The following is a 25,291-nucleotide window of genomic DNA, read 5'->3' on the forward strand; positions in this document are numbered from 1 at the left end:
GGCATATATGAACAAATGCCTTTTTTTCAGAAGTGGTGAGCAACTAGCTTACATTAGTGTTCGCTCTACTAAGGCTTTTCCAGAGTGCCTGTATTTAATAACTTTTCTATTTGGAGTGATCCATTTCCTCAGGAAAAGCTCAATACAAACCAAGGTTTTATGTACAGAAAATAGTGTATAAACAAAACTGCTTCTGGTGGGGCTAGAAGTATACTGCGATTATGTAAATAATCAAAATACAAAGGACTGCAAATCCTAACTGATTTTGTCTGTCAGTGTGGGGTATTAGTGAAAATATTTTTTTAAAGGCATGAGCCATCACAGCCCCTCCCTTGCACACTTCCAAATTTGCTTTACCCACAAAATGTACCCTACTTAAAACACGAGAGCATTAAAAGGATGAAATCTTTATTTCAGTACTTTGACAAAATACCCATAAAATTCAAAACTTCTACCTTTACAAAAATAGGTCTCTACAAGTGATATTTCTCTCTGCGGTGCCAGTAGCAAATAGAATAAAATCATGAAAAGTCCTTCAAGTAGCCTTATCAGAAAGTGTTGTGCACTTATAACTACGCATTCAGCAATCTCAGTACATAAAGTTTCATCCTCTCATCCATTTGATAAATACACACTTCTTAATAATTTAATTGTTTAAATTAGCATTCCACAAATATACATGTAATTTAATGATCAGGCTTGAATGACCACAAAAAGTGCCTATGTACATAAGTTCCAGTCAGTGTGGAGGTGCCGCAAGGTGAACTGCATACAATCATTGAGCTGTGTTCATGTTGGTCCCACAATATACACATTATACAAAAGCACAGCAGCACAGATTCGCAGAAGGCATTTTATCTGATGTCACTACCAGAGGTGAAGATGTTGCAAGATTATCTTCTGATACCAGAGTGCAGTTGTGCGTATGAAGTTGGTGCTGTGAAGAAGAATTGGTTTTTATACCCTGATTACCTTTAAGGAGTCTCAAACCAGTTTACAATCGCCTTCCCTTTCTCTCCCTACAGAATACACCAGGTGAAGTAGGTGGGGCTGAAAGAGTCTGGAGAACTCTGAATTGCCTGAGGTCAACCAGCAGGCTTCATGCGTAGGAGTGGGGAATCAAACCTGGTTCTCCAGATTAGAGTCCACCGCTCTTAACCACTACACCATGCTGGCTCAGAAAGAAATACAAAATCATTATAAAATAACCACTGGTAATCAGATGCCTTCTACAATGAACTAGTTACTAGACAGTCAAGCCAATGGTCAGACGCTAACTTAAAAAAGTGAAAATAATAATTGATTGATTATTCAAGTATAAAATAGTGTAGATCTCAAAGGCGTTTAATTTTAAGCAATTTTAAAATTGCTTTTAAGCAGGAAACAGCAACCCAGAAAATAATCTACTTGATGTTCATGCTAAACTGGTATACAGTAAAAGTGTAATTTTACTTATTGTAGACAACTTAAATATATTGCTTAGAAAATAGGTGTACTTAAAGAAAATCATGAGCAGGCATTACACAGCAGATTAACAAGTAGGCGTGTGATAGCATATTTCAACTAAGGGATATTGGAGTTACTTTACAACATGGCTTTTTAATTTAGATATCTCTACTTATCTAGTTCTTATTACAGAAAGTAGCTGTTGCACGGCACTCTTTGGAAGGTTTGATATACTGTATGTGTGGTTTTGTGTTTAGAGTGTTACTGGGTTGTATGTCTTTCTTGTTATGTATAATAAAATATTTAATTTTAAAAGAAAGTGAAACTAAATTAAACCAAAGCACAGCCATTAAATACAGCAATACTTACCTGACTGTACAGTTCCAAGGCGCTTCTGTAGAGCCTCCAGACGATTGATATAATCAGTTAATGCTCTATCAGGATCATAATTCTGTAGCTGAGAACATGCAAGGGAAACTGGGCTTAAGTCAGTAGGGACCCCCTGGTACCTTGAAGATGGAGAGAAGCAAGGAAAAAGGTATCGGTGAAAAGGCATTGTTCTAAAGTGCTTTCAGTGCACGTCATCGTACAAGAAGCTGCCAATCAAACAAATCTGCAGAGCACCTTCACTGGATGAGACCAAAGCTCCATCTAATTTGGCATCTTGTTTACTACAGTGGCTAATCAGGTGCCACCGGGAGGGCCAGAAACGAGGCATGAAGGAAACAGCTGCCACATTGCCCATCCCGTATATCTGGTATTCAAAAGAAACCTCTATTTAGCTGTCATGTTTAGTCACTGTTGATAGACCTATGAAACTGTCCAATCCTTAAAAACAAAAAACACTAAGCTAGTAGACATCACAACCTTGTGATCCTACCGCTAGTCAGCTTCTTTGGCTGAACATGCATTAGTTCAAGAATTGAGAGAGGGTAAATGGTTTCATTCTATACCAGTATTATAAACTCTCAATCCTTTACACATTTTGTTTTCTAAACTAAAAAGCTACACACATGTTAGCTTTAACTTGAAAGGAAGAAGAAGAGTTGGTTTTTATATGCTGATTTTCTCTACCTTTTAAGGAGAATCAAACCAGCTAACAATCTCCTTCCCTTCCTCTCCCCACAACAGACACCTTGTGAGGTAGGTGAGGCTGAGAGTGCTCTAGAAGAACTGTGACTTGCCCAAGGACACCCAGCTTCATATGTAGAAGTGGGGAAACCAACCCAGTTCACCAGATTAGAGTCCGCTGCTCATATGGAGGAGTGGGGAACTAAACCCGCTCTTAACCACTACACCATGCTGGAAGGCGCTTCAATCCCTCAAACATTTTGAATACACTTTTTCATAGAATCACAGAGTTGGAAGGGACCACCAGGGTCATCTAGTCCAACCCCCTGCAGGAAATTAACAACTATCTCTCCCCCCACATCCCCAGTGACCCCAACCCTCCCTCCGCCATGCAGGACCCCACAATCAAAACACTCCCGACAGATGGACATCCAGCCTCTGCTTAAAGACCTCCAGATATGGGAACTCCACCACCCTCTAAGGCAATGCATTCCACCGCTTTTTGATATGTCCTGTTTTTCACTGCATCCCCTTAAGGCAGTATCTACCTTCCAGCTCCCAAATATCTTTGCTAATGAGAAAGTTGTTCAAGCCTTTGCAGAAAAACCATGCTAATGCATTCCTAAAATAGGCCTATAAGAAGGTACATACTGGAAAGAATGCTGGTCAGTGGGGTTCTTATACTCTTGGCAAATATATCTAGGAAGTGCACTTAACATTTTCTTAAAATTTCTGAAAGAACTTATTCTAAGAACCAATGAGCCTTACACAGAACATAAAGTCTGACAATGTGAAATAAATGGAAGCTGCAAAAGAATCAATGTCCACAAGTATGGCTATTAACCCACCTACTCCCATATGAACCTATCCGCCTAGTTTGGTCATCTTTGAAGGTCTTGCTTATGATGACACCACCACTTGAGGCTAGACAGGTGGCAACCAAAGAAAGGGCCTTCTAGGTTGTGGCACCGAACCTTTGGAACTCCCTCTATCCTTGTCTTCAGCCAGTGGGTGAAGACTGTTTGGTTTGGTATTCCTTCACTAACTGATTAGCCCTCTTCCCCATTTCTGTGTTTTTATGTGTAAAATAAAATGTAATATAAACACATAAAATATTAAATTGTTTTAAACATTTTATACACATTTGTATTTTAAATGCTCTTTCATGTCTCTAAATGTTTTAATGTTGACTGTCTTGGGGGACCCTGAATTGGGTGGAAAGGTGGCCTAGCAATATTTTAAACAAATAAATGTATCACCTATTACAAAGAGAAAGAAGTAACATGTTGAAGATGCCTTATTACTGTCATAAAACAGTACACCTGTGGAGCGCTCACCTAGCACAGCATAGCATTGGGGTAATAACTTTTTTTTTTTGTCCCTAGCATCTGGTACTTGGGGGGGGGGTGGAATGAGCTGCCTCTGAACATACTGCGAGGGTCACAATAAGTTCTGATTTGTTTTAGCAGCTCAACTTTTCTACTTGTGGAAAAAAATTAACAGAAATTGTAATTTACCTGTGTTGATAGCTTAGAGGAGATCTGAGAGATTCGAGTTCTGATCTGGATCGATAAGAAGAATGTCTCTGTTCTCCATAGAGCTCGAGACCGCCTGATGGCTCATTGCCTACATAAATAATAAAAAAAGAATTAACTGTGTGCTACAGATAAGCAAAAACTCAATTTGGCCTATTAATTACTTTCAAGGAACATTTCCTATAGTTTATAGATACAATATCTTGACACTGATAGCCTGATACTCAATGCAGAACTTAATTTATTCAAAAGTACATAACAGCCATGAAGGCTGGGACCCTGCAAATGAACGTCAAAATAGTAATATTTGGATGGGTCTCCCTGGTTCTGCCCTTCAAAACACAACATTGTAGCGTTGTCAGTGCTGAAACACAAAGTTGCAAAGTCCCCAGAAAAATGAAAATTCACAGTATCAGAATTCTATTACAGGCTCAAAGGATCTGTTTTCACATCCTCCAAGATTTATTTAGATATTTGTACACCTTGGGCTTTTTTCCTCCAGTGGGGAACCAAAGCATTTTATACAACATCATTCTCCTCTCTCCCATTTTACCCTCACAACAGTTCAGTTTATTTTGATACAAGATCAGCCCAAGCCTCACAACAACCCTGTGAGGTAAGTTAGGCTGGGAGGAAGTGACTCGCCCACAGTCACCCAGCAAGCTTCCAATGCAGAGTAGGAATCTGAACCTGGGCCCCTCACATGCTTGTTCTGGTCTCCCATGTCCTGATGCTACAGGCATGGCCCACTGTAGGTAAGATCATGGCCTGGTTCTATGCTGAAACTCTCCAGCTGCAGACCAATTCTTTAGAGAAAGCTACCACATTTCTACCTCCTCAACATTTATTGTAAATTTTACTTCATTTATACCCACACCTTTTTTCTCAATGGGTGTGTGACTGGGTCAAGGTCACCCAGCAAGCTTACACAGCAGTGTGGGATCTCACAGACCCTAACCACTTCACCACACAAGCTCCTCATACCACACTCAACCAATTCTCTACATGATACTATATACAAAAAAGGAGATTTTATTTAAGACAAGGTATACCGATTCACAGGAGCAAATTTATTCAGCTCTGAGAAGGAAGAGGACATTAGTCTCTGGACTGCTATGCCTAACCTCAGAAGATGTGTTCATTAACCTTTTATGTACCTGTGCTCTGGCTAAAACCATCTCTGCTGGTGCCCACTGAACTATAACCAGTAATTCGATGCCACCGATGAACGAGGAACTTCATTCTGCATTGTAAAACAAGAGGGGAAAATGGTGACTTGCTTCTACTTCTAACATGCCAATATGGTTGCTTCTCAAGCAATCTGTTTTATACTGATACAATTTTCAGACGATGCGGCTGTTTCTGTGAACCGATAGAAACCGTATACAACAAGTAAGTCATACTGAAATGAAACAATATTATTTAAAAACCTTGACATTTAGAGGAGGAAACAAATCATGATTACTCAGCACACTGTTCTGCAAGATATAGGTATGAGTGTGCAGATCATAGGCCTTTCCTTGCTATCTATTTGTACTTCATTTAATGATGAATATTTTAGCAAATGCACAGTGGCTCAGATGTAAAATATAGCAGATGCCTTATTTTAATCATTTTACTGCACATGATCATGGTTCTCTTTGTGGTTTTGGTTCTTAATGTGGATCATGGTTCCTATCATACAAGCCATACCTTGAAATTGCGATTAGCACTCTAACTGCTGACCGGAATCGTGTGAAACCCTTTGGACGGCGTGTAATAACCTCCAGGTCTGTGTAGGAAGGCTGCCCGCCCATCCTTGCAATGAGAGATAAGGTGGCTTCTTCACACTCCTGAAACCCACCCAGTAAGAGCAGCAAATATTTCTTCTGGTATATGAGAGCTTTCCGAAAACTCTCTGCTCTCAAGTATCTGCCATAAATTCTCTAGAATGGAAAGGAAAATAATAATAATAATGAAGAAAGAAACATGGCAAGTTAAGCCTGGTGTATAAATATGAAGTTCATTTTCCCCCACTTATGCAGTTCATTTCCCCCCGCTTCTAGTGTCTTTGCAGATAACATTCCCTTAGCAATTATAGCTTGGGGGCAGCAGCTCCATATTTTGGCTGGTAAGGGGAGGAGACTATCCCCTGCTTGTAGCATCCTCCCTCCCTTGGAATTTTATTTATTCAAAAGAAAAGCCGCAATGGAAAGAAAAAAAAAGATATTGCACATTTGGCAAAACTAAGTGGAAGCAATAAAGGTACTGTTTTGGGCTCTGAATGTTTCATCTCAGTTTACCCGGGGGAACGGGGGACGGACAAGACCAGTCTTTGATATCAGAAAGTAGCTTCCAAGAAAGTAGCTTCCAACCTTTAATGCAGCATTTTCTGAATCCGATCCCAATTCTCTCAGAAAAGCCTCATTCCTTAACTCTGCTCTCAATTTGACCAGCTCTGCCTCCGACTGTTTCAGGGACTGTCGCAGAGTCAATTTCTCTCTGTTCCAGATCTCTCTTTCCGAAGCAACAAGCACATCGATATTTCCTCCATTGTACAGTGATGGTCTAAAAGACTTGTGAATTTTTTTTAAAAAGAAACATGAAAAGTAAGCCCCAAATAAGTTTTGGACTGTATCAGAATAAATGGGGTTCTGTTCGCACGAAGGGGTGCACACCAATTTCCCCCCGCCCCCGGTATTTTTCGCATTTGGCTTTAATTAATCCAAAAACTTTCAGAAAATTTGAAAAAAAAATCCAAATTCCATACCAATATGGAGTTTTTTCTTCTTTTTTCAAATATTTGAAAATTTACGGGTCTATTAAACCATATGGGAAATCTTTGTGGGCCTCGGGGAGGCAGGCATTAAAATCCCAGCCCAACACAAAAATATTCCAGCCTGGAGACTGCTACCCCCCACTCAAGCACCTTGCTCAAAAACAGAATGATGGCCACTGGGCAGAAGCCTGCTGGGTGACCTTGGGCTAGTCACAGTGGGGTTCAGGGATACTGTCATGAGTCAGCCTGCAGAGACCTCCTCTGACGAAGGGGAAATAGAAGCCAGAACAGAGGGACATCCTCAGGCAGAAGTCCCCCAGGAACAACCACAGGGCCTACAGCCTGCCAGAATAGAGGATCAGCCAAAGTCAGGAGATGACTCACCGTGCCTGCAGCCTGCCAGCTCAAGGACTCCAGTTGGACCTGACACCTTGCAACATGCAGTGTCTCCAGAGGCCTCGCCAAGGCCACTGGAGCAGAGAAGAAAACAGGTCCATCTGGCAATGCAGCAGAGAAGGCAGAGTGCTAGACTGAAGGCTTTACAGAGGAACCTCCTCAGTAGCAGTGATGAGAAAGAGCAGGGCTGAAGCACCACCTGTGAACTCAGCCTAAACAGCATTAGCTGGCTCTGCTACAGCAGCAGGAGAAGGGATTTAAGCCATCAGTTAGGCTTGGCTGTTGTGCAAGCAACTTGTCACCAACCTCCTTGTGTACCGGCCTTGTTTCCCTGCTATCCTTTGGATTCCTGGTATCCTGACTTCTTGGACTGGCTTTGACTAAAGCCTCGGACTTCCCTTGCCGGTATTGAGATCTTGGACTTTGCCTGAACTGTGAATGACCTTGGACTGTTCCCCAGACTACGCTTCCAGCCCTCGCTCCTTGCCTGCACCACGACAGATACCTTCTTCGAGAGGGGTCATATGACCACCTCTTTCCAAGCCTGTCAGTTCTACACTATTCAGCAGAAAGGTGTTTAGCACTTACTAAACTGTGAGGTAAAACTTAGCACACCCCTGTGCTTGACAAAAATCATTGGTGTGTGGGGGGGGGGGAGGAATTGATGTATCGGTATGAACAGCAGTTTGGGATAAAAATTGAAGGTTAACTGTGAAGTAAAATACGTAGGCTGCTTAAGCAATCGCAGCTCCACCAAAAGTAAGCTGACAAGAATGTGACACAATATAAAGGATCACAACACATACAACACGTACAGGATGCATGCCCAAAAAATGTTTCTGTTAGTTAGTCTGGACGATCAACTAGCCTGTGAAGAACAGGTACTATGGCGATTTCTCTAAAGGCTACTAAGCTACAAGAATTCCAACACCCTGGGCTTAAGATATATAAAATTCTGTCTACACAAACAAGCTCTAAAGAATAATCTGAATTCAAATCAAGAACAAACATACAGAATCTCCACAGGGTCCTCTGTGCTGGTACCGTATAAGTTCCTCCTCCAATTTCATGATGACATTTCTCAAATTGTTCTTTTCCTCACTCAGTCTACTGACAAATCCAGTCAGTTCAGCATTTTGTTTCAGTAACCGTTCAGTCAATGAACTAAAGGGTGGTAGTTCTGAATTCAGCTAGAAAGAAAAACCACTGCTGAGTTTAGAGACTAACAGCTTAACTCTTAATAAAAAAATCTGACATGAAGAAGAGTTGGTTTTTGATATTCCGATTTTTTCTACCAAAAGAAGTCTCAAAGCGGCTTGCAATCACCTCCCCTCCCCGCAACAGGCACCTTGTGAGGTAGGTGGGGCTGATATTGTTCTGAGAGAACTGTGACAAGCCCATGGCCACCCAACAGGCTTCATGTGGAGAAGTGGGGAATCAAGCCCGTGTAAAGAAAAGCAACCTTGCTCTTCTTCTGATCACCAAACTTTGGTTCAGGCTGCGGCCTTCTATGTCTTCAATGTCTTGATATCAGACTCTGGGAGCTGATGACCAGCTCTCTCACAAACCATTCCCGTGAGAAACCATTCCCATTTCCCATGGGAAGCCACCTCACTTTGGGTGGGGGAAAGGTGTGGAGACCGGAGGCACCATCACCTCCACTTCAAAGCAGCTCCATTTCAAAGCCTTCCTATTGTAAATCAGCTATCTGTTCTTTTGGTGACAATCCTGTTAGAAGCCTGACATCTCAAAAGCTTGAAGGAGCCCAGATGTTTTGTATTGCTGCAGAGATGCAAATACATCTGTAACTTCAAAAGGCCTAGAGGTGTCATGCCAAATATCTTACAAGTTTATTGCGTCCCCAACATCTCATTGGGCGGAATGGCCATCACCCAATGAGATGGGAGAGATAAATATGAACTCTGTTCTAATCAAAATCATGAAGCTGGGGAGGGGGACATGCTGGTCATGTCTCCAAGCGATCATCATCTTTTGGCAACCAGGAAGGACTGACGCTCTGCGTGTTAGGACCCAGACCTGGTTCTTGGTAACTATAAATCAACTAAAACCTTGCATTTGTTACTCTCTTGGAAACTTTGCCTATTTTGCCTGAAACTTAAAGAACTACTGTGAAGTTAGAGATTGCTAAGATTTCTTGTTTTTATGCTATCTGCCTCACAAACAATTTCCTTTCTGTAACGAGCACATTTTATTAAATAAACTTATAGACTTTATTTTGAAGTCTGAGAAACCTTTTTTTGGGTCTCAGGGCTAAATCCAAGTGCCTGAGTGTGTGTGTGTGTGAGAAACCACCTACCTAGTGTTTTGTGGCAATAAGCCTCCCCTGGCAGAAGCTCTACTCTGCAGGGACGGTTTTTGCTTGTTTTGACTTTTGGGAAACTGGCTGGGGAAGAGTAGCTCTCAGCTCATCCCTGGGAAAGCCAGCCCTTTGGAATTGAGAGCTGGTGGCGAAATACCTGTACTACGCTCAAAGGGGGAATCCTGGAGCACAGTAAGGAATTTGGGTTTCCTTAGGGAAACATTTGGTGACTTTGAACTACAGAGGAATCGGCCTGCTGGAGAGCAGACAGAGTCTCCTTGACAAGGTAGCAGAGTCTATCCGCATTGTGCTTTAGGGAGAGTCCTGAAGCCCAGTGGGGAGTTTGGCAACTTTTGACCCAAGGAGGAACCGGTTTGCTGGAGAGCAGGCCGGACCTCCTTGACAGCCCGGTTCTCCAAATTAGAGTCGGCCGCGCCATGCTGGCGCCATGCTGGCTCTCCAAACCACCTACAAATTAATGGTTGCCTGTTTTTCCTTTCAGCTTTAATAGTGCCATCGTGTTTTTATAGATTTTCAAAGCTTGCAAATTCATATTGCATTCATAGTTCTGGCTCCCATGCAGTAAATACAGTATGGTTCCACAATAACTTAATATAGTAAGAATATTTGATTTCTGCATCAGAAATGTTTCAAATAAGCTTTATTTCCCTCATCATTAATCTCACCTCTTCTTCCAGGTTGGAGAAACCAGATAACATTTGCAGATGCAACAGAACTTCTTCAATATCATTTTGTATCGCAACAAAGTCTTCATCATCTGTTTTTTCAAATGGCAGCCTGAATAAATCAAAACACCTGTCATATACAGAGTGTAACAACAAAATAAAAACACATCCTACCTGCAGGCTTACAGTCTAAACTAAACATAAAACTAATGCTCCTGACTGAAGCAAGAATCAGGGCCTTTGCCCCAAAGTCAACGTGACTGATACAACTTCAAATTTTGAACTGCAGCTTGGCGTAACATTAACACAACTGATCTGAACCAATTTGTAAACAAAGAATCATGGAGTTGGAAGGGACCACCAGGGTCATCAAGTCCAACCCCCTGCACAATGCAGCAAAGAGTGTGAGCCAGGCCCATAGTGTCTGAAATTATTGAAAAAAAGGTACTAGTCTATGCATTATTTACTGCTAGTAGCAAAAGCTAATCTAACCTGTTGGCAGCTTTGTTAGCCAGAAGTTTCAACTTGGAAGACACATTTCTTAGCTTTTCTCTGGCAGCCTGCAGATCCTGGGATTCCTTGATAGCATCTTCTCCTCCTCCCATGCCAATTAGAGCAGAATAGGACAATTCTTTTGTTTCAGCGACTCCCATTTTCTGCTGGAAGACCCACTTTCTTGTCCTCTCATTAGATGTATCCCAAGTTGCCTGTATCGGTAAATATGCAGCAAAGGCCTTGAATTAATTACTTGTGGAAACTTCATTCTTAATTAAAACGATGGAGAAAAAAACAACAATTCTAGACAGTGACACTGAAGAATACAATCTATAAATGGGATTAACCAGTGATCTCATTGAACTGTAAAGCTGCATTTTTCAAAATAAGTAAGTGATTTGTCTGGTGCTAATTTTCTCTGAAAACTCTCCTTGTCTTTCTAGAGCCTTCTGTTTAGCTAGACTGAATGCTAACCCCTCTATGGTTATGCAGGGCAGGATTTTGAATATACCAAACCCAGACAGGACCTGTCCTTGTTCTTCTGGCTCTATTGATTCATTAGCTCACGCCCTCTTAGAATGCCGCTTTTATGAGGAGCTTTGATCACATTATATCTCCCCCCTTTTAACATATAAATCTAATGCCTCTATCTCTGACATAATACCTTTTTTATTAAGTGACAGAGATCCCAAGGCTACATTGTCAGTGGCAAGATTTATTTCAGTCCTTATATCCCTCAAACATTAGATTTATGCTGCTCAAGATCAATGGATCAAGGAGCTTCTAAGGGATAAAGGATGGTGCTAATTTTCTTATTTTATGACACAAGGCCCACTAGAAAGAAATTATCCAGTTGTCTGGGGAGGGGGAGCCTTTAAATGTAGCTCCTCCCATTCACTGCAGCCAGGATCATTTCATTCTCATGACTCCCATGGGAGAGGTAGACACGTGTGTGAGTCTGCAAATGATTGGGAATCATTTGATCCTTGACAACTGTACAACTGACTTAGAAGAAATGAAGCACCTTATACACACATACATGGGGAGAGGTGCCAAGCTATACAGGACTCTGAGGTCTATCTCCCCCAAATTGTTTTGCCATCAAGTCACATCTGACTTATGGTGAACCCTGGTGGGGTTTTCAAGGCAAGAGACATTCAGAGGTTGTTTGCCATTGCCTACCTCCGCATCGTGACCCTGGTATTCCTTGGAGATCTCCCATCCAAATCCTTACCAGGGTTAACCCTGCTTAGCTTCTGAAATCTGAAAAGATCAGGCCAGCCTGGGCTATCCAGGTCAGAGCTATCCCAAACTACTACAAATATTACTCATCTGCCTCTCAGGCTTCTCCTAATAGGTACTGCCTGCTTACTAGGAACTCGAAACCTATCTTTACAGCCCAAGGAGAGAAAAAAAAAACTAAGATGACAAGAACCTATCTCCACAGCTGCATGTGAACAAACCTGTGTTAAAATTAAGAATGGGAAGACATTACTAATAATTGTGATGCAATGCATTTACGTGCATGTACAAATGTTCTATGGCCCTTGGTAATTTGCCCTCCACTAGTATCACCATTTCTACCACATTCCTTTGTATAAATTGAGGGCAGAACCCAAGATGAGGAGAATATATGGCACTTGCTCATTCTGTTGGTGCCAGTGGCAGCTTTAGTAGCAATAGGATAGGAGAACTAAGGAACAGCACTAAGCAAAACAAAAACCGTTCTGAAAGTTCTGGGCCTCATATGCCTTGCTCAGCTACAAAGTTCCCTAGCCATTATTTCTCTACCAAGCTTGTAGATGACAAAAGCTACAAACCCAGCCTAAAGCTCTTTAGAGTATGAGTCAGTGAAACATTATGGAAGCAGTTACACATAATCAAGAGATTAATGAAACTGAACTCCACGTGACATATCATTCTGAGGGGCCCCCTACCTCATTTAGATTTTGACGTGTTGCTATTTCCCCTTTGGCTCCTGCCTCTCTCCTCTGCTCCTCTTGTTGCAGTCCTTGGATGATTTCTTGCAATTTCTTTTCCTCGCACTGCAGCTGATGAACCTGCTGTCTGTTTTCTCCAAGCTGCCACTGAAGTTCTTCCACTTTGGACTCCAGCTCGTGCACTTCCTTCTGTGCCGAGAGATTAGCCTCTTGTTCGGCTTGCAGAGTCTTCCTCTGAATCTGCCTCTCCTTTTCCATCTGTTGCTTTAGCTGCACTGATTCCAATTTATACCTCTCCATCTCGCTGACCAGCTCCACTATACGGCCATGCTTCTTCTCCAGTTGTTTTTGCAGATCCCCAAGTAATTCTTCAGCCGGTTTAAGAGTCCCATCCTGCCGTTTCTCTTCAGCTGCCTGAAGCTGGGCACACAACTCTTTTTCCCTTTCTAGAGCACTGCTTAGTTCAAGAACTCTGAACCTTTCTGATTCTAGGAGTACCTGAAGCTCAGAGTTACAGGTGCGCTCTTGCGACAACTGGGCCGCATTCAGAGTTTCCTGGGATTGGATTTTCTTTTCCAAATCATTTGACAGCTGCTTCTCAAACTCCAAATATTTATTCAATTCTATCACTTTTTGTTTTTCGTTTTCAAGAGAGTATTTCAAATCCTTCCATGACCAAGAGAAGACCAGAGGGAGAGAGGGAGAGAGAGATGAAAATGTGACTGGAACTAAAACCAGTCACTTGGAAAACAATTTATAATCTGATACTTAAACATGGTAAAACACTGGCCAAGGGGTTTTGATCACTTCCAAGGGTTCTGATCCAGGGTTTAATTAACACAGACGTTTCTTCACCCACAGCTCCCCACCCCAATTTCAACATGAAAACGACACATTTAGGGTACACTGTAACTTCAAGAGCAAAATGGCAAACAATGTTACTTTTTGCAGGACAATGATTCAGCTCAAACCCAACCCCTTTCTGACTATATATTACTCTTCCTACACACTTGACACTGAGAGACACTGTCCTTCAGTGTTACTCCTCTGAAGATGCCGGCCACAGCTGCTGGCGAAACCTCAGGAAAGAAAATACCAAGACCACGGTTACACAGCCCGGATAACCTACGAGAACCAATGAACTCTGACCGTGAAAGCCTTCGACAATATTTTTAATGCATCTATACATTTCAGATGCCTACTTTCAAGTCACATTACTAGCACTGGGGATGAAATATAAATTTATTTTTGATAACCTAAAGATATCTCAATTGTCACATATTCAGAAAGCAACAACCTGCTGTGACAGTGATCTACAAAAAGGAAAAAGCATGGGTAACTCCATATGTACACTGACAACCCACACAGGCTTAGGTATACTCATTACTTTCTCTCTCTCACGACTAGCGCAGTGTGGGCCAGTCTAACTATCTCTGTGCAGTTCAGTTCAAGTGTCAGTGAGATATTTTCAATAAGATGGACTGGATTGCTTCCAGCTCAAGGGAAATAGTCTACATCAGAGTCAGTGAAACACCATGACCAGAAAACGACATAAACCTTTGTAGGCTGATTATCAACAATCCCTAAAACGATATTAGATAAAAGGTGTGTTCATTGATCAGCTATTTCCGTAAACACAAAAAGCTATTTCCTTAACTGTAATAATCTTGAATATGCAAATTATTGTACTTTAGATATTTATATCCCACTTTTCTCCCCAATGGGGACCCAAATGGCTTACAACAGGGGTAGGCAAACCGCGGCTCGAGAGCTGCATGCAGCTCTTTGGCCCCTTGAGTGCGGCTCTGGGCTGCAGGATCGCTGCCGCCCACCCAAGAGACGCCATCTTCCCTGGGCGTGGAGGGCGCGGGGGGGGGGCTGGCTTCCTTTGGCGGAGGATCGGGGCTGCACGTCGCAGCGGAGGAGAGCCTGGCATCTCTTCCCTGCCCCGGCTGGGCTCTGCAAAAGTTCTCTGCCTTTCCGCCAGCTTAAGAGCTGCCGCCGCCGCACCTGGGGGGGGCGGATCTTTGCAACGTGCTGGCCCAAGCCCCGGGGAGAAGGAGGGAGGCCCCAATCCAGCACACACACACCCTCCCCCACCTTCCTCACCTGCAAGCTCCAGCGCGTTGCCCTCATGGCCTGCCCTTCCCTTCCGCTGCTGGAGAACGCCAGCGAGAGAGGAGGGGGGGGAGGACACCCCTCCGCCTTCCTCCTCCTCCTCCTTGGAGACCGAGGCGCTGAGGAGGGGCAGACGGGCGGACAGCAGGCCGGCCAGGGAGGGAAGGAAGGAAAGAGCCCAGGCGGCGGCGAGGAGGAGGAGGCCGAGAGGCAAGCACGGGAGGCCGAGGCGGCCGGGATGCGCCAGGGCGGCCACCGAGAGGTCAGTGGGGGTCGGGGAGATGCAAGGCCATTGTTCACATTAAGTGTTTGTCAGTCATTGTCATGATTTAATTTTATGGATACCTTACTTACAATTTAATTTTATCTATAAATAAGATCATTATTAAGTATGATATCAAGTTTTATTCAGTGTACCTATAGTTTAATTAAGACTTAAAACTTTAATTAAAGTTTATTAAGTTAATAAACAGTGTACCTACCTATATAATTTAAGTTTAAGAAATTTGGCTCTCAAAAGAAATCTCAATCGTTGTACTGCTGATATTTGGCTCTGTTGACTAATGAGTTTGCCGACCACTGGCTTACAACATCATTCTCTCTCCCTCAGTTTTATCCTCAAAACAAGATAGTCTGAGCCTAATTCAGGTTAGGGTAACAGAGAGCTCTAGATTAACTTTAATATAACCATTAATTAATTTGAAATGGCTGCTAAGGTCATAACAAAGGTACACCGTAAAATGCTAAAGGACTATTTCAATGGCAATCCTGTGAATGTAAGTACCTTCACATACTGATAAAGCTATAAAATCCATGGTTCTGATTCATTTAAATAATAAAATGTTATCCCAGAAAGTCTTTAAATAATTTAGTTTTTTTAAAAGTATCAGACAGAGGTTAATACTGTGAGAATGAGTATATTACCTTGCCTTATGTATGCAATTAAGTAATAAACACCCTTCATACAATGTCTTATTTTTGTAAACTTGATCCTTTACATCAGACATTTCTGTGACAAAACTGTACATTTTAAGTGAGCAATTATAATCCTGGTACACTGCTTTGGGTGTTAGTTCAAACACACAGAAGGATGAAAGGCTCAAGATATAAAATTGGGGCCTCTGCTACGACAGTCTGCATGATCAGAATATTTTAAAAACCACTGTTTCTCACCTCCAGCTCTTCTCTTCCTCGTCCCTCACTGCGTTCCTTTTTAGCCTTCTCCTTCTCCAGCACCCACTGAAGCTCTCTTGACTTCTTCTGTTCACCTGCCAGTGTATCTTTTAGCATGTCTAGTTCAGCTGTTTTTACTTTAAGCTCATTTCTAACAGAAACCAAAACAAGGTTCCCCCTTAGATCATTGTTGGGAAAAAAATACCTACCATAGAAGCAATTATTTATACTTATATATTACAAGACTAACATAGGGTTCTCATATCTGGCATTTGCCCCCTAACAGTTACGAGGAGGTGGATATTGGTAGGGGGCATCAAAGGATGCTAAGCACTTTCCCTGCCTCCCAGGTCAACTATCTACTCTCTCTGTATGGTAAAGAGAGGATTGGGAACATGCACTTGAAAATTAGCATGCAGCTCTGCCCTGCAACATTCAGCTCTGTCCTGCCAAAAATTAGACAGATCAGCAAGTCGAATAAAAAATAATCAACCTTGCCATATGACTTCAGCTGTGGCAGGAACTTTCTACGTTTACTCCTGAATGAATTGTTCTGCCTTTTTCTGCCTTTCTATTGCACTGACAAAGTTAACAAGCAACAATTGAAGTTATTTCTAATGCTATGACTAAAAGCAAGAGAAGAACTAAAAATGGGTTTTATACTGGGGAAAAAAGAGATGATTTTCAGGACCAGGTACAAGTCTCTCGCTATTACTTGATATTAACAAAGGTTACACAGCAAGTCCTCAAGTATTTGTAGAAAACAGCCACTGAAAACCTCACCTGATAGCTTCCAAATCTCTTAAGTGCTTGTGTTGGGCTTTAAGCGTTGTTTCCAGTTCTAGTTTCGCTTGTCCAAGTCCATTCCTTAATTCAACAACCATCATTTTCTCCGAATTCAGCTGCTCCTGAAGCTCAGCTGCTTTGTCCTTTGTGCTACTGAGCTCTATTTTCATCTCCCTGTTGCACCCCAGCGACTCTAGAAAGGTTATAGTCAAATAATAAGGACCTTTTTGCAAACATTAATCCTTCATGATTAAAGGAAGCCCCGAGCTAGCACTTGTAGACCATAATCTGACACAGTCATCATCAAGAGTAATGACAACCCAGACAGTCAAAGCCCTAAATTTCACTGTCAAATGGCTTTTCTTCACAAGGAATGAATTAACCATGTGCCAAGGACTGGCCTACTTAGGAACTGCCTTTAGACCAACTAGGCCCATAATGTTGTTATACGTGACTTAGATCTTATCTAGCACAAATGAAGCAGAATTGATGTAAGCAAATTTTCCTCCTTCCTCCCCCCTCCATGCCCCAGTGGCTACTGGGTGCTTTTGTGCTGTGCCCCCTGGAGATTGCTGGAATGAAAAAGGGATCGGCAATAAGAAGGAGGAGCTGGCAAAAATAATAATTATCCATCCATCCATAGTACTGCTCATACAGCTATAGCCTTGAGTAGAAAATAAAGGAATATAATAATGCCATACTTTACTTTGTTTTATCTGGCATACTAGTCGCAAATAAATTTATTTATAATGCCATACTCAGTATAATTGTTCCGATATTTAATTATTGCCCCTATAAATCTTGCTTCGGACAAAGTAAAAAAAAAGTTTTTATCTGATAATAGCCACGTCACCTGCGCCCTCACACTGCCAGATGCCTTGATGGACATTTCCATATTTTTAAATAAAGGAGCAATTAAACTGGCCCTCAGCTCATTAAATATAGGACACTCCATGATCATATGTTCAATAGTTTCAACTTTGTCATGTGTTCTATTTGAGTATGGTACTTTTTTATATCTGCTCTCCAAAACCGCCGAAGGGCAAAAATAATAATTAAAAACACACACGCACACTTTCTGCTGACAGAGAAGTACCTTCTACCAACATATACATCATGAAGTCTATCACTGAGCTATGTCCTTATTATGCTCTTAACTTTTATATACTGAAAATGTTACTCATGATAAAGCATTTTGATCAGCTGAACCCTAGAAAGGCAGTCACAGTCTAAAGGATTCTGCATAGTATAACCAGACAAGTTACCTTGACATTTTGGCTCAATTTCAGTTTCCCTCTTTGGATCTGTTCTCCAGTTGTTCAGTTGGGCATGCAACCATTTGACTTCCATTAACAAACTTATTCGGTCTGCATTCTGAATGCAGTCCACAGCAGTTCTCTGATAAGTACCCTGTTATAAATCAAAACCAGAAGTGAATACCTAATCAGTAAGCAATGACCCAGGTTATTGTTTAAATTATGTTCAATATTCACAAAGAAGGACATATCTTAGGAAACCTAAGTTATCTTGGGTTCCTTACAGAATTGATTACATAGATTGCCAACATTAATAATTCAATATATGTAGGAAATCATCGATTGATAATAAAGATTTATACATTTCATTTGCAGATTTGGGTTAAAAAAACCAATGTTCTTTAGTGGCAGACACTCCTTTGTAGTTAAAATCCGTTTCACTGAAATACTTGAGCAGGAAATTACATTTTGAGGGCTACTGCATAGTTTACAATATCAAGTAACATGCTAAACATTTTCAGAAGTCATACTATAGAAATTCTTCCTTTGATGAGCTTTTGGATGTGACTCTGACAGGTAAGTTGAATGGTATAGCTAAAACACAACATTCAAAGTAGCATTTGATTTTTAACAGTTTGTGGAGTTTGGTGCCTCTTTTGTATATCATCAGATTGTTATCTCTGGTTCCCTTTGCGTATGGTTATTTTACTGATGTACCGTATATACTCGCGTATAAGCCGAGTTTTTCAGCCCCAAAAAAGGGCTGAAAAAGCCGAACTCGGCTTATACGCGGGTCAATACGGTAGGGTAGGGGAGGGGGGAGGGGGAAGGGGGGAGGAGGGAGGGGGGAACTTACTGCCGCCGCCGCCGGGCCCACGCCGCTTCTTGCTGCCAAGAGCGGCCTGGGGCGGCCTCCTGCAGCTGCAGGGAGGCTGCCCTGGCCCTCGCCCAGCCGCGCCGCCGCTTCTGGCGGCCGAGAGCGGCCTGGGGCGGCTGCCCCGGCCCTCGCCCGGCCGCGCCGCCGCTTCTGGAGGCCGAGAGCGGCCTGGGGCGGCTGCCCCGGCCCTCGCCTGGCCGCGCTGCCGCTTCTGGCGGCCTGGGGCGGCTGCCCCGGCCCTCGCCCGGCCACGCCGCCGCTTCTCGTGGCCGAGAGCGGCCTGGGGCGGCCTTCTGCAGCTCCAGGGAGGCTGCCCCAGCCCTCGCCCGGTTGTGCCACCGCCGTCGCCAGGCCCGTGCCGCTTGCTCCTGCGCCGGGAGTCCAGGTAAGCCTGCCGGGGGGGGGAAGGGTTATAAGCCAACCCTCGGCTTATACGCGGGTGCCTAATTTTTCCCCATTTTTGGGGAGAAATTAGGCACCTCGCCTTATACGCGGGTCGGCTTATACACGGGTATATACGGTATGTTGTATGGTTATTTTACTGATTTTGTGTGGTAACCTTTCTGTTAATGTCAATAGTTAACGATTAGTATTTTTAAAATGATTTTGATGGTTTTATTTTAGTAACAAACATGGTTTGTTATATTTTAAATTACTAGCTTAATCTGAGGCAGATTAAAAAGAGATAAAAATTCTTTAAAGGAACGTTTCAAAAATCAATGTTTTACAAATAGAAAATCATCAGTCTGGCATACTTGTGCAGATCTCACCTGTTCCAGAAGCCTCTTTTCTAGCTGTCCAATAAGTGCCATTACATCCCTGGTGCCTCCTTCAGCCAGTTCTGTTTGAAATGCTGCCAGAAGAACATCCTTTTCTCTTTGGAAGACTTGTTGGACAGCAAACAGAAGTTCAGAGCGCCAGTCTGAGATGCCTCCTGAAGTTTCAGATCCTGCATAAAGCTACAATGGCATGAATGTAGTCAAGCTGTGATGCCTGAAGCTGGCTGAAACTGTCAAGCTGTGATGTCTGAATCTGACTGAAACTGTCTGAAGCTGGCTGGATCCTACCAGTTTTTTTTTCTGCTTGAACTCTTTTAACACCCCTTCCCTTCTGCACCACGTGGGCTTGCATCACCTGGGTCCCATTATCTCCAGCAAAAGCCCTTTTGATGGTCAAAAGGCAACTCCCCCACCATCCCGAATCCTTCTCCGGTGGAAAAGCTGGTAGGATGCATCCCACCATCTTCTTTATTTAGCAGACTTATCATTTGGCTTTTCATTTGTTAATGATATTTAAATAAACGTGTATGTGTGTGTGGAAACTTGATAATATTTAAAAAAGAAAACTCAAATTGACTTCAAAACAGAACTAAATCAAGATACTAGGCAAATCTAAAGAGCTGCCACAATCTAATTAAATCCTTGGCTTATCAATGTATTGATTCTATTTTACTGGCTCTATAGTTAAATGCCTTTCAATCTTCTGGAAGTAATACAATTAACAGTTAGAAAGACAGCTTTGTTTATTTGGATGCCATGTGGATATATGCTTTTTCATGTATAGAATGACGTAAATATTGATCCTCGGAAACAAGGCCAATTTATATTTGTTTTAGGTACAAGTAGGGAACATGAAACTGGCGATCTCTGGTTTCACAAATGGGCCAGAGAAAACAAAAGCTTTGTTTAATATTTTTGGAAACTAAATTTCTTCTTAACGCCTATGTTATTTTTACCATTCATTCTAAGTTACAAACAGGCTTTAAATTTTTAACCCAGGAAAATGCTGCGGGGGGGGGGGGGTGTTTGAAGGGCAAAAAAAGAAGAAATAATGTTTTTGTAAATATAATTACCTCAGGATCCCCATGAACTTGCATTTTAGCAATTAAGTCCTTCAAAGATGAAAAAGTGCTCAAGAATGCCTTGCGTTCTTGCAGCCAATATTCTCCCCCTTGCTTAAGAGAAGGTACATCACTGTCACTGTAGGGAAATTCTGTGAGATTCAGCACCTGTATACCTTCATGATGAACAGCTCTTAGCAACCCCTGTTTTTTAAAAAAAAGCCTTTTAAAATTTGTCATTTACTGTTTACTATTTCAAATACCTCATCTCACTATGTTGCTGCATAAATCAAAGGAACTGCTATTTATTTATTTAGTAACCACTTTTATATTAAAACTAATACTAAAACACTGTTGTCGACTATGAAAAATAACTACAATAAAACATAAGAACATAAGACAGCCAAAACCACTAATACTAAAGATAATCAGATTAAGACAACCAGTAAAAACCTGACAGCTAGATCTTTGGGAAAACTCACAGAACAAATTAGTTCTTCTTCCTGCAGTAGGGGTATCTTTATGAACAAAATGCACTACAGTATGAATAGCAACTGTGAGGAGGGGGAATAGAATAAAACCGCCGCCTCTGCTTGTGCCTTACCAGTGAGAACCCCCTGACTGTGAGAAATCTCAAAAGAGGATTTTTGGGACAAACAGCAGACTCCCAGAGGAACGGGAAGGTAGGGAAAGATCTGCTCTGCCCACTTCTTCTATGAGGTTTTCCACAGTACCCAACCCAAAGAACCTTCAAATTAAAATCTCAGTAAATCTTACAGCACATTCCTGACTTCTGAGGACAAAAATCCTCAGGAGACAAGGAAGGGGCTGCGCCAGTATTGGGCCCCCCCATGCCAACATCCGGGCTACTTACGCCACTGTAAGTGGCCCCAATGCCAGTGGGGAGGCCCGGATGCCGGTCTCCCGGCACTGCCGTGGCAGCCGCACCCTGGGACGCCGACAGGGCTTTCTGCTGGCGTCCCACTGGCGTAAAGTCCTGGCATTCTGAGAGGCATTCCAGCATCCCTTTCAGCCCGGCATGCCGGTGGCGAGAACAACGGTGCTGTGCTGCTTTTTAGCAGGTGCAGCCTTGCTGTTCTCTATGAGAAGAAAAGGCCCATTAAAAAAGCCTTAAAATGATTTTTTTGAGTTTTCGGCATCTGGGAAACGGGTTAGGAGGTGCCACAGTGGCCCTCCTCCCCGCCGTCCCTGCATGCCAAAAGTTCAGGAATGCACTGTTAGTCTACTACTGTTAAAAAAAAAAATCAGCATTAAAATAATAATAAACAACCTTAAAGGTCTGGCATAAAAGGTTTTTTAAAAATCATCAACAGATCTGATGTTTCTGCCATTTAAAAAACAAATCAGTTAACTGTTACTATGAAACAATCAGTGTAATCCTATGCAGAGTTACTTCAGTCGAAGCCTACTGAAATTAATGGGCCTAGACTGGAGTAATTCTCTTTAGGATTGCACTGCATATGAATAACATGAAAAAATACATAATGGATAGTTATAACTTTTTATGTTAGATAAGATTTCAATAAATGCACATGATTTTATCCTTTGGGTTTTATCCTTGACACCATGGTCAGCCTACAGTTTCAATTTTTTTTAATAAATGAAAAGAAATAAAACACAGTAATAGCAACTATTTTAAATTAAAGTCTTCTTAATTGGTGATGCCTAAAGTTATAGCATATGGTTAGTAGGTGCAGCTTTGCTAAACTCAATTTGTTCCCAACTACAGCAAGGCTATAGAATCCTTCAACTCCTACCCTTAGCAACAAGTAACATGAAATTAAAATGGTAAGCCGCCACCTACACAATGCCAATCTTAGCTTCAAACAAGATTTGACCATGATCACACAAACAGGCAATAAGAATGATCAAATGACTGGCATGCCACCCCACACAGATACAGTCATATTTACAGGTTGATGTTCATAGTGTGTATCTTAACATATGATGTGAGGGTCCTTGAGGAGAATTACCTTGTTTTATACTTAAAAACTGAATAGTTCTGCTTTACCTTTATTTTCTTTGGAAGGAAATCTGCTGAAGATTCATCTTCATTTCCTATTTCTTCTGATACCGTATCTGATCCTTGACTTGGTGCAAGATATACTCCTTGGCTCCAGTCTGAACTAGAGTCTAAAATACATGATAAGTAGTCAAGCTGTGCTATCATAAATTTTGACAATGACAATCACAACAAACTCAACATATATTGTTTTCCTGGCGATTAACCCCAGCAAAACAATGATACTTTTAATCAGTCTTTCCAGAAATCAGTCTTTGCAGCAATCACACCTAATTAAATTATGTTGTTATGATTATTATATGAGCCTTCTTAATCTTGTGTCAAAAATGCTGAATCTGTATAATGAAATAATTCTTCTCACAACAGGCAGCCTCTCAATCACAATGGGATTTCCCCATTGTGGTGCTAAAATTGGTGGAACTTTAAATATCTAGGGTTGTACACAAAAATAGGACAAACTCAATCTATGTCTCAGAGATAAAGAAAAAATCAAGCTAGTAAATAATAATAGTGTCTTGTTGATACTGTAAATATTTACGCAGGAAAATTCACAGCATGTAAAATAAAAGCAGATCCTAATTTTGCAAATTTTAGAAAGACGGTAGCTTATATACAAGCTTACAATGTAAGACAGTTGCTCTCCAACAGCATTTATTTTGACATATTTAGAGAAGTATAAAATAAGGTTACAACAGCACAAGGAAGCCAGCCATAGAAGTTACAGGATTGTTAGATGATGAAGATGTGAAAGGAGTACTGAAGGAGAATAAAGATACTAACAGCAGACTAAATGAATAATTTGCATTGGCCTTCAACTGCAAATTGGGGCAAACTCCTAATTTCATACACATGCTGATGGGGTTTGAATCGGCTATGAGTATTCAGGAAAGAGATCTTGGAGTTGTACTGGACATTATCGAAGATGTCAACTCTATGCACACAACCGTGAAGAAGGCAAAACTGATGTTGGGAATTTTTAGGAAGGAGATTAAAAATAAAATGGCCAGTATCACAATGCTTCTATGCAAATTTATTACACGACAGCATTTCGAATACAGTGCTGGTCACCTGATACCTCCAAAAACTTCATAAACAACCAAAATATACAGACAAGAGCAACCAAAATCATCAAGGGGTTGGAGCACCTTTCTTACGAGGAATGGATAACATGTTTAGGACTTTTTAGTCTAGCAAAAGAAAACACACACAAAAGTAATATGATAGAGATTTGTAAAATCATGACTGGTATGGAGATTGTGGATTAGATCCTTCCAGCATTTCTGCTGGCGAGAGGAGGAGCAGCCTCCTTCTGGCATGGATTGCTGAACATATGTGCACAACAGCGTTGCGAGATGGGAGGTGCGATGAGTACAGGGACTGATTGACACTCTCCTCCTTTGTACCTGTACTTTGGATCACCCATGGAAATCAATCAGCCTCGTCTTTCTAGAGCTTTTTGTTTAGCTAGATTGAATGCTAACCCCTCTATGGTTATGCAGGGCAGAATTTTGAATATACCATATTCAGACAGGACCTGTCCTTGCTCTTCTGGCTCTATCGATTCACTAGCTCATGCCCTTTTGGAATGCCGCTTTTACGAGGAACTTCAATCACATTATATTTCCCCCCTTTTAACATACAAATCTAATGCCTCTGTGTCTGACATAATGCCTTTTTTACTAAGCGATAGGGATCCCAAGGCTACAGTGGCAAGATTTGTTTCAGTCCTTATATCCCTCAAACACTAGATATATGCTGCTCAAGATCAATGGATCAAGGAGCTTCTAAGGGATAAAAGGAAAGGAAAGGAAATCAATCAGCAGAATGGACAAAAGAATATAATACAGGAGTCTGAAGTATTAATATGTGACTGGTTATTTGACCGTATTAATAAAACTTGATTTGAAACTGGACTTGATATAATACAGGACATGAGACATAGTTCTTACCAATTCACTGCCACATGCTGTGGTAATGACCACTAGATTAGATGGTTTTTGAAGGGCAGTAGGAAAACATATCTATGATTGATTGAGATTCCCCAATGGTATTTGGCTGACCGCTTTGAGATGCAGATGTAGCAGGGCTTTTCTTATTTCTTTTTTGTAAATAACTAACTTTAGTACCACTAATACAAAAGTATTCTGCTAGTCTGATATTTTATGTTATACCATCATACCTTTTGCTACTCTTAGCTGCAATGCTGAGTACACTTAGAAATTTCAGTGAAATCAATGAAATGTCTAAGCAAACATGTTTAAAATTGAACTAGCTTATTAATTAAGCTATAGCAATATTTTTCTTCTCTTACATATGCATAACTGATAGTACTCTTAAAAGAGAGAGTAATAGTCTCTTACCACTAGAGCAACCATCTCTGGCATTAGAAGATACAGATTGTGGTAAACCAGGAATCCCCTAAAATTTAAAGACACAAAGGTTAAAAATACAACACTATTTAACAAGGTTTCTGTGAACACAAATATCCTCAGTTGCTTTCCTTCTAACAGCTGCAACTTCTATGCTTAAGCCTTGTACCAACCATAGCGG

At 41.6% G+C, this 25,291-nt stretch overlaps 1 protein-coding gene across 1 annotated transcript in view; it reads right to left on the minus strand.

Annotated features, from left to right (window-relative positions):
* Positions 1–391: 391 nt before the first annotated feature.
* The window catches only part of AKAP9 (A-kinase anchoring protein 9), a 142,780-nt gene continuing 117,880 nt past the window's right edge, over positions 392–25,291 (minus strand). The window contains exons 34-50 of the mRNA XM_056857090.1: positions 25,102–25,159; positions 22,730–22,851; positions 20,710–20,901; positions 19,628–19,816; positions 17,990–18,134; positions 16,722–16,917; positions 15,939–16,089; positions 12,645–13,313; positions 10,705–10,919; positions 10,213–10,324; positions 8,220–8,396; positions 6,407–6,607; positions 5,745–5,977; positions 5,210–5,295; positions 4,035–4,143; positions 1,816–1,955; positions 392–937 (exon numbers count right to left, since the gene is read on the minus strand). Coding sequence (XP_056713068.1) covers positions 894–937; positions 1,816–1,955; positions 4,035–4,143; positions 5,210–5,295; positions 5,745–5,977; positions 6,407–6,607; positions 8,220–8,396; positions 10,213–10,324; positions 10,705–10,919; positions 12,645–13,313; positions 15,939–16,089; positions 16,722–16,917; positions 17,990–18,134; positions 19,628–19,816; positions 20,710–20,901; positions 22,730–22,851; positions 25,102–25,159 — 3,039 coding nt within the window. The 3' untranslated portion in view covers positions 392–893. The remainder of the gene's footprint in view (positions 938–1,815; positions 1,956–4,034; positions 4,144–5,209; positions 5,296–5,744; positions 5,978–6,406; positions 6,608–8,219; positions 8,397–10,212; positions 10,325–10,704; positions 10,920–12,644; positions 13,314–15,938; positions 16,090–16,721; positions 16,918–17,989; positions 18,135–19,627; positions 19,817–20,709; positions 20,902–22,729; positions 22,852–25,101; positions 25,160–25,291) is intronic.

This window comes from Euleptes europaea, chromosome 11, assembly GCF_029931775.1.
Source record: "Euleptes europaea isolate rEulEur1 chromosome 11, rEulEur1.hap1, whole genome shotgun sequence".
NCBI classification, from domain to species: Eukaryota; Metazoa; Chordata; class Lepidosauria; order Squamata; family Sphaerodactylidae; genus Euleptes; species Euleptes europaea.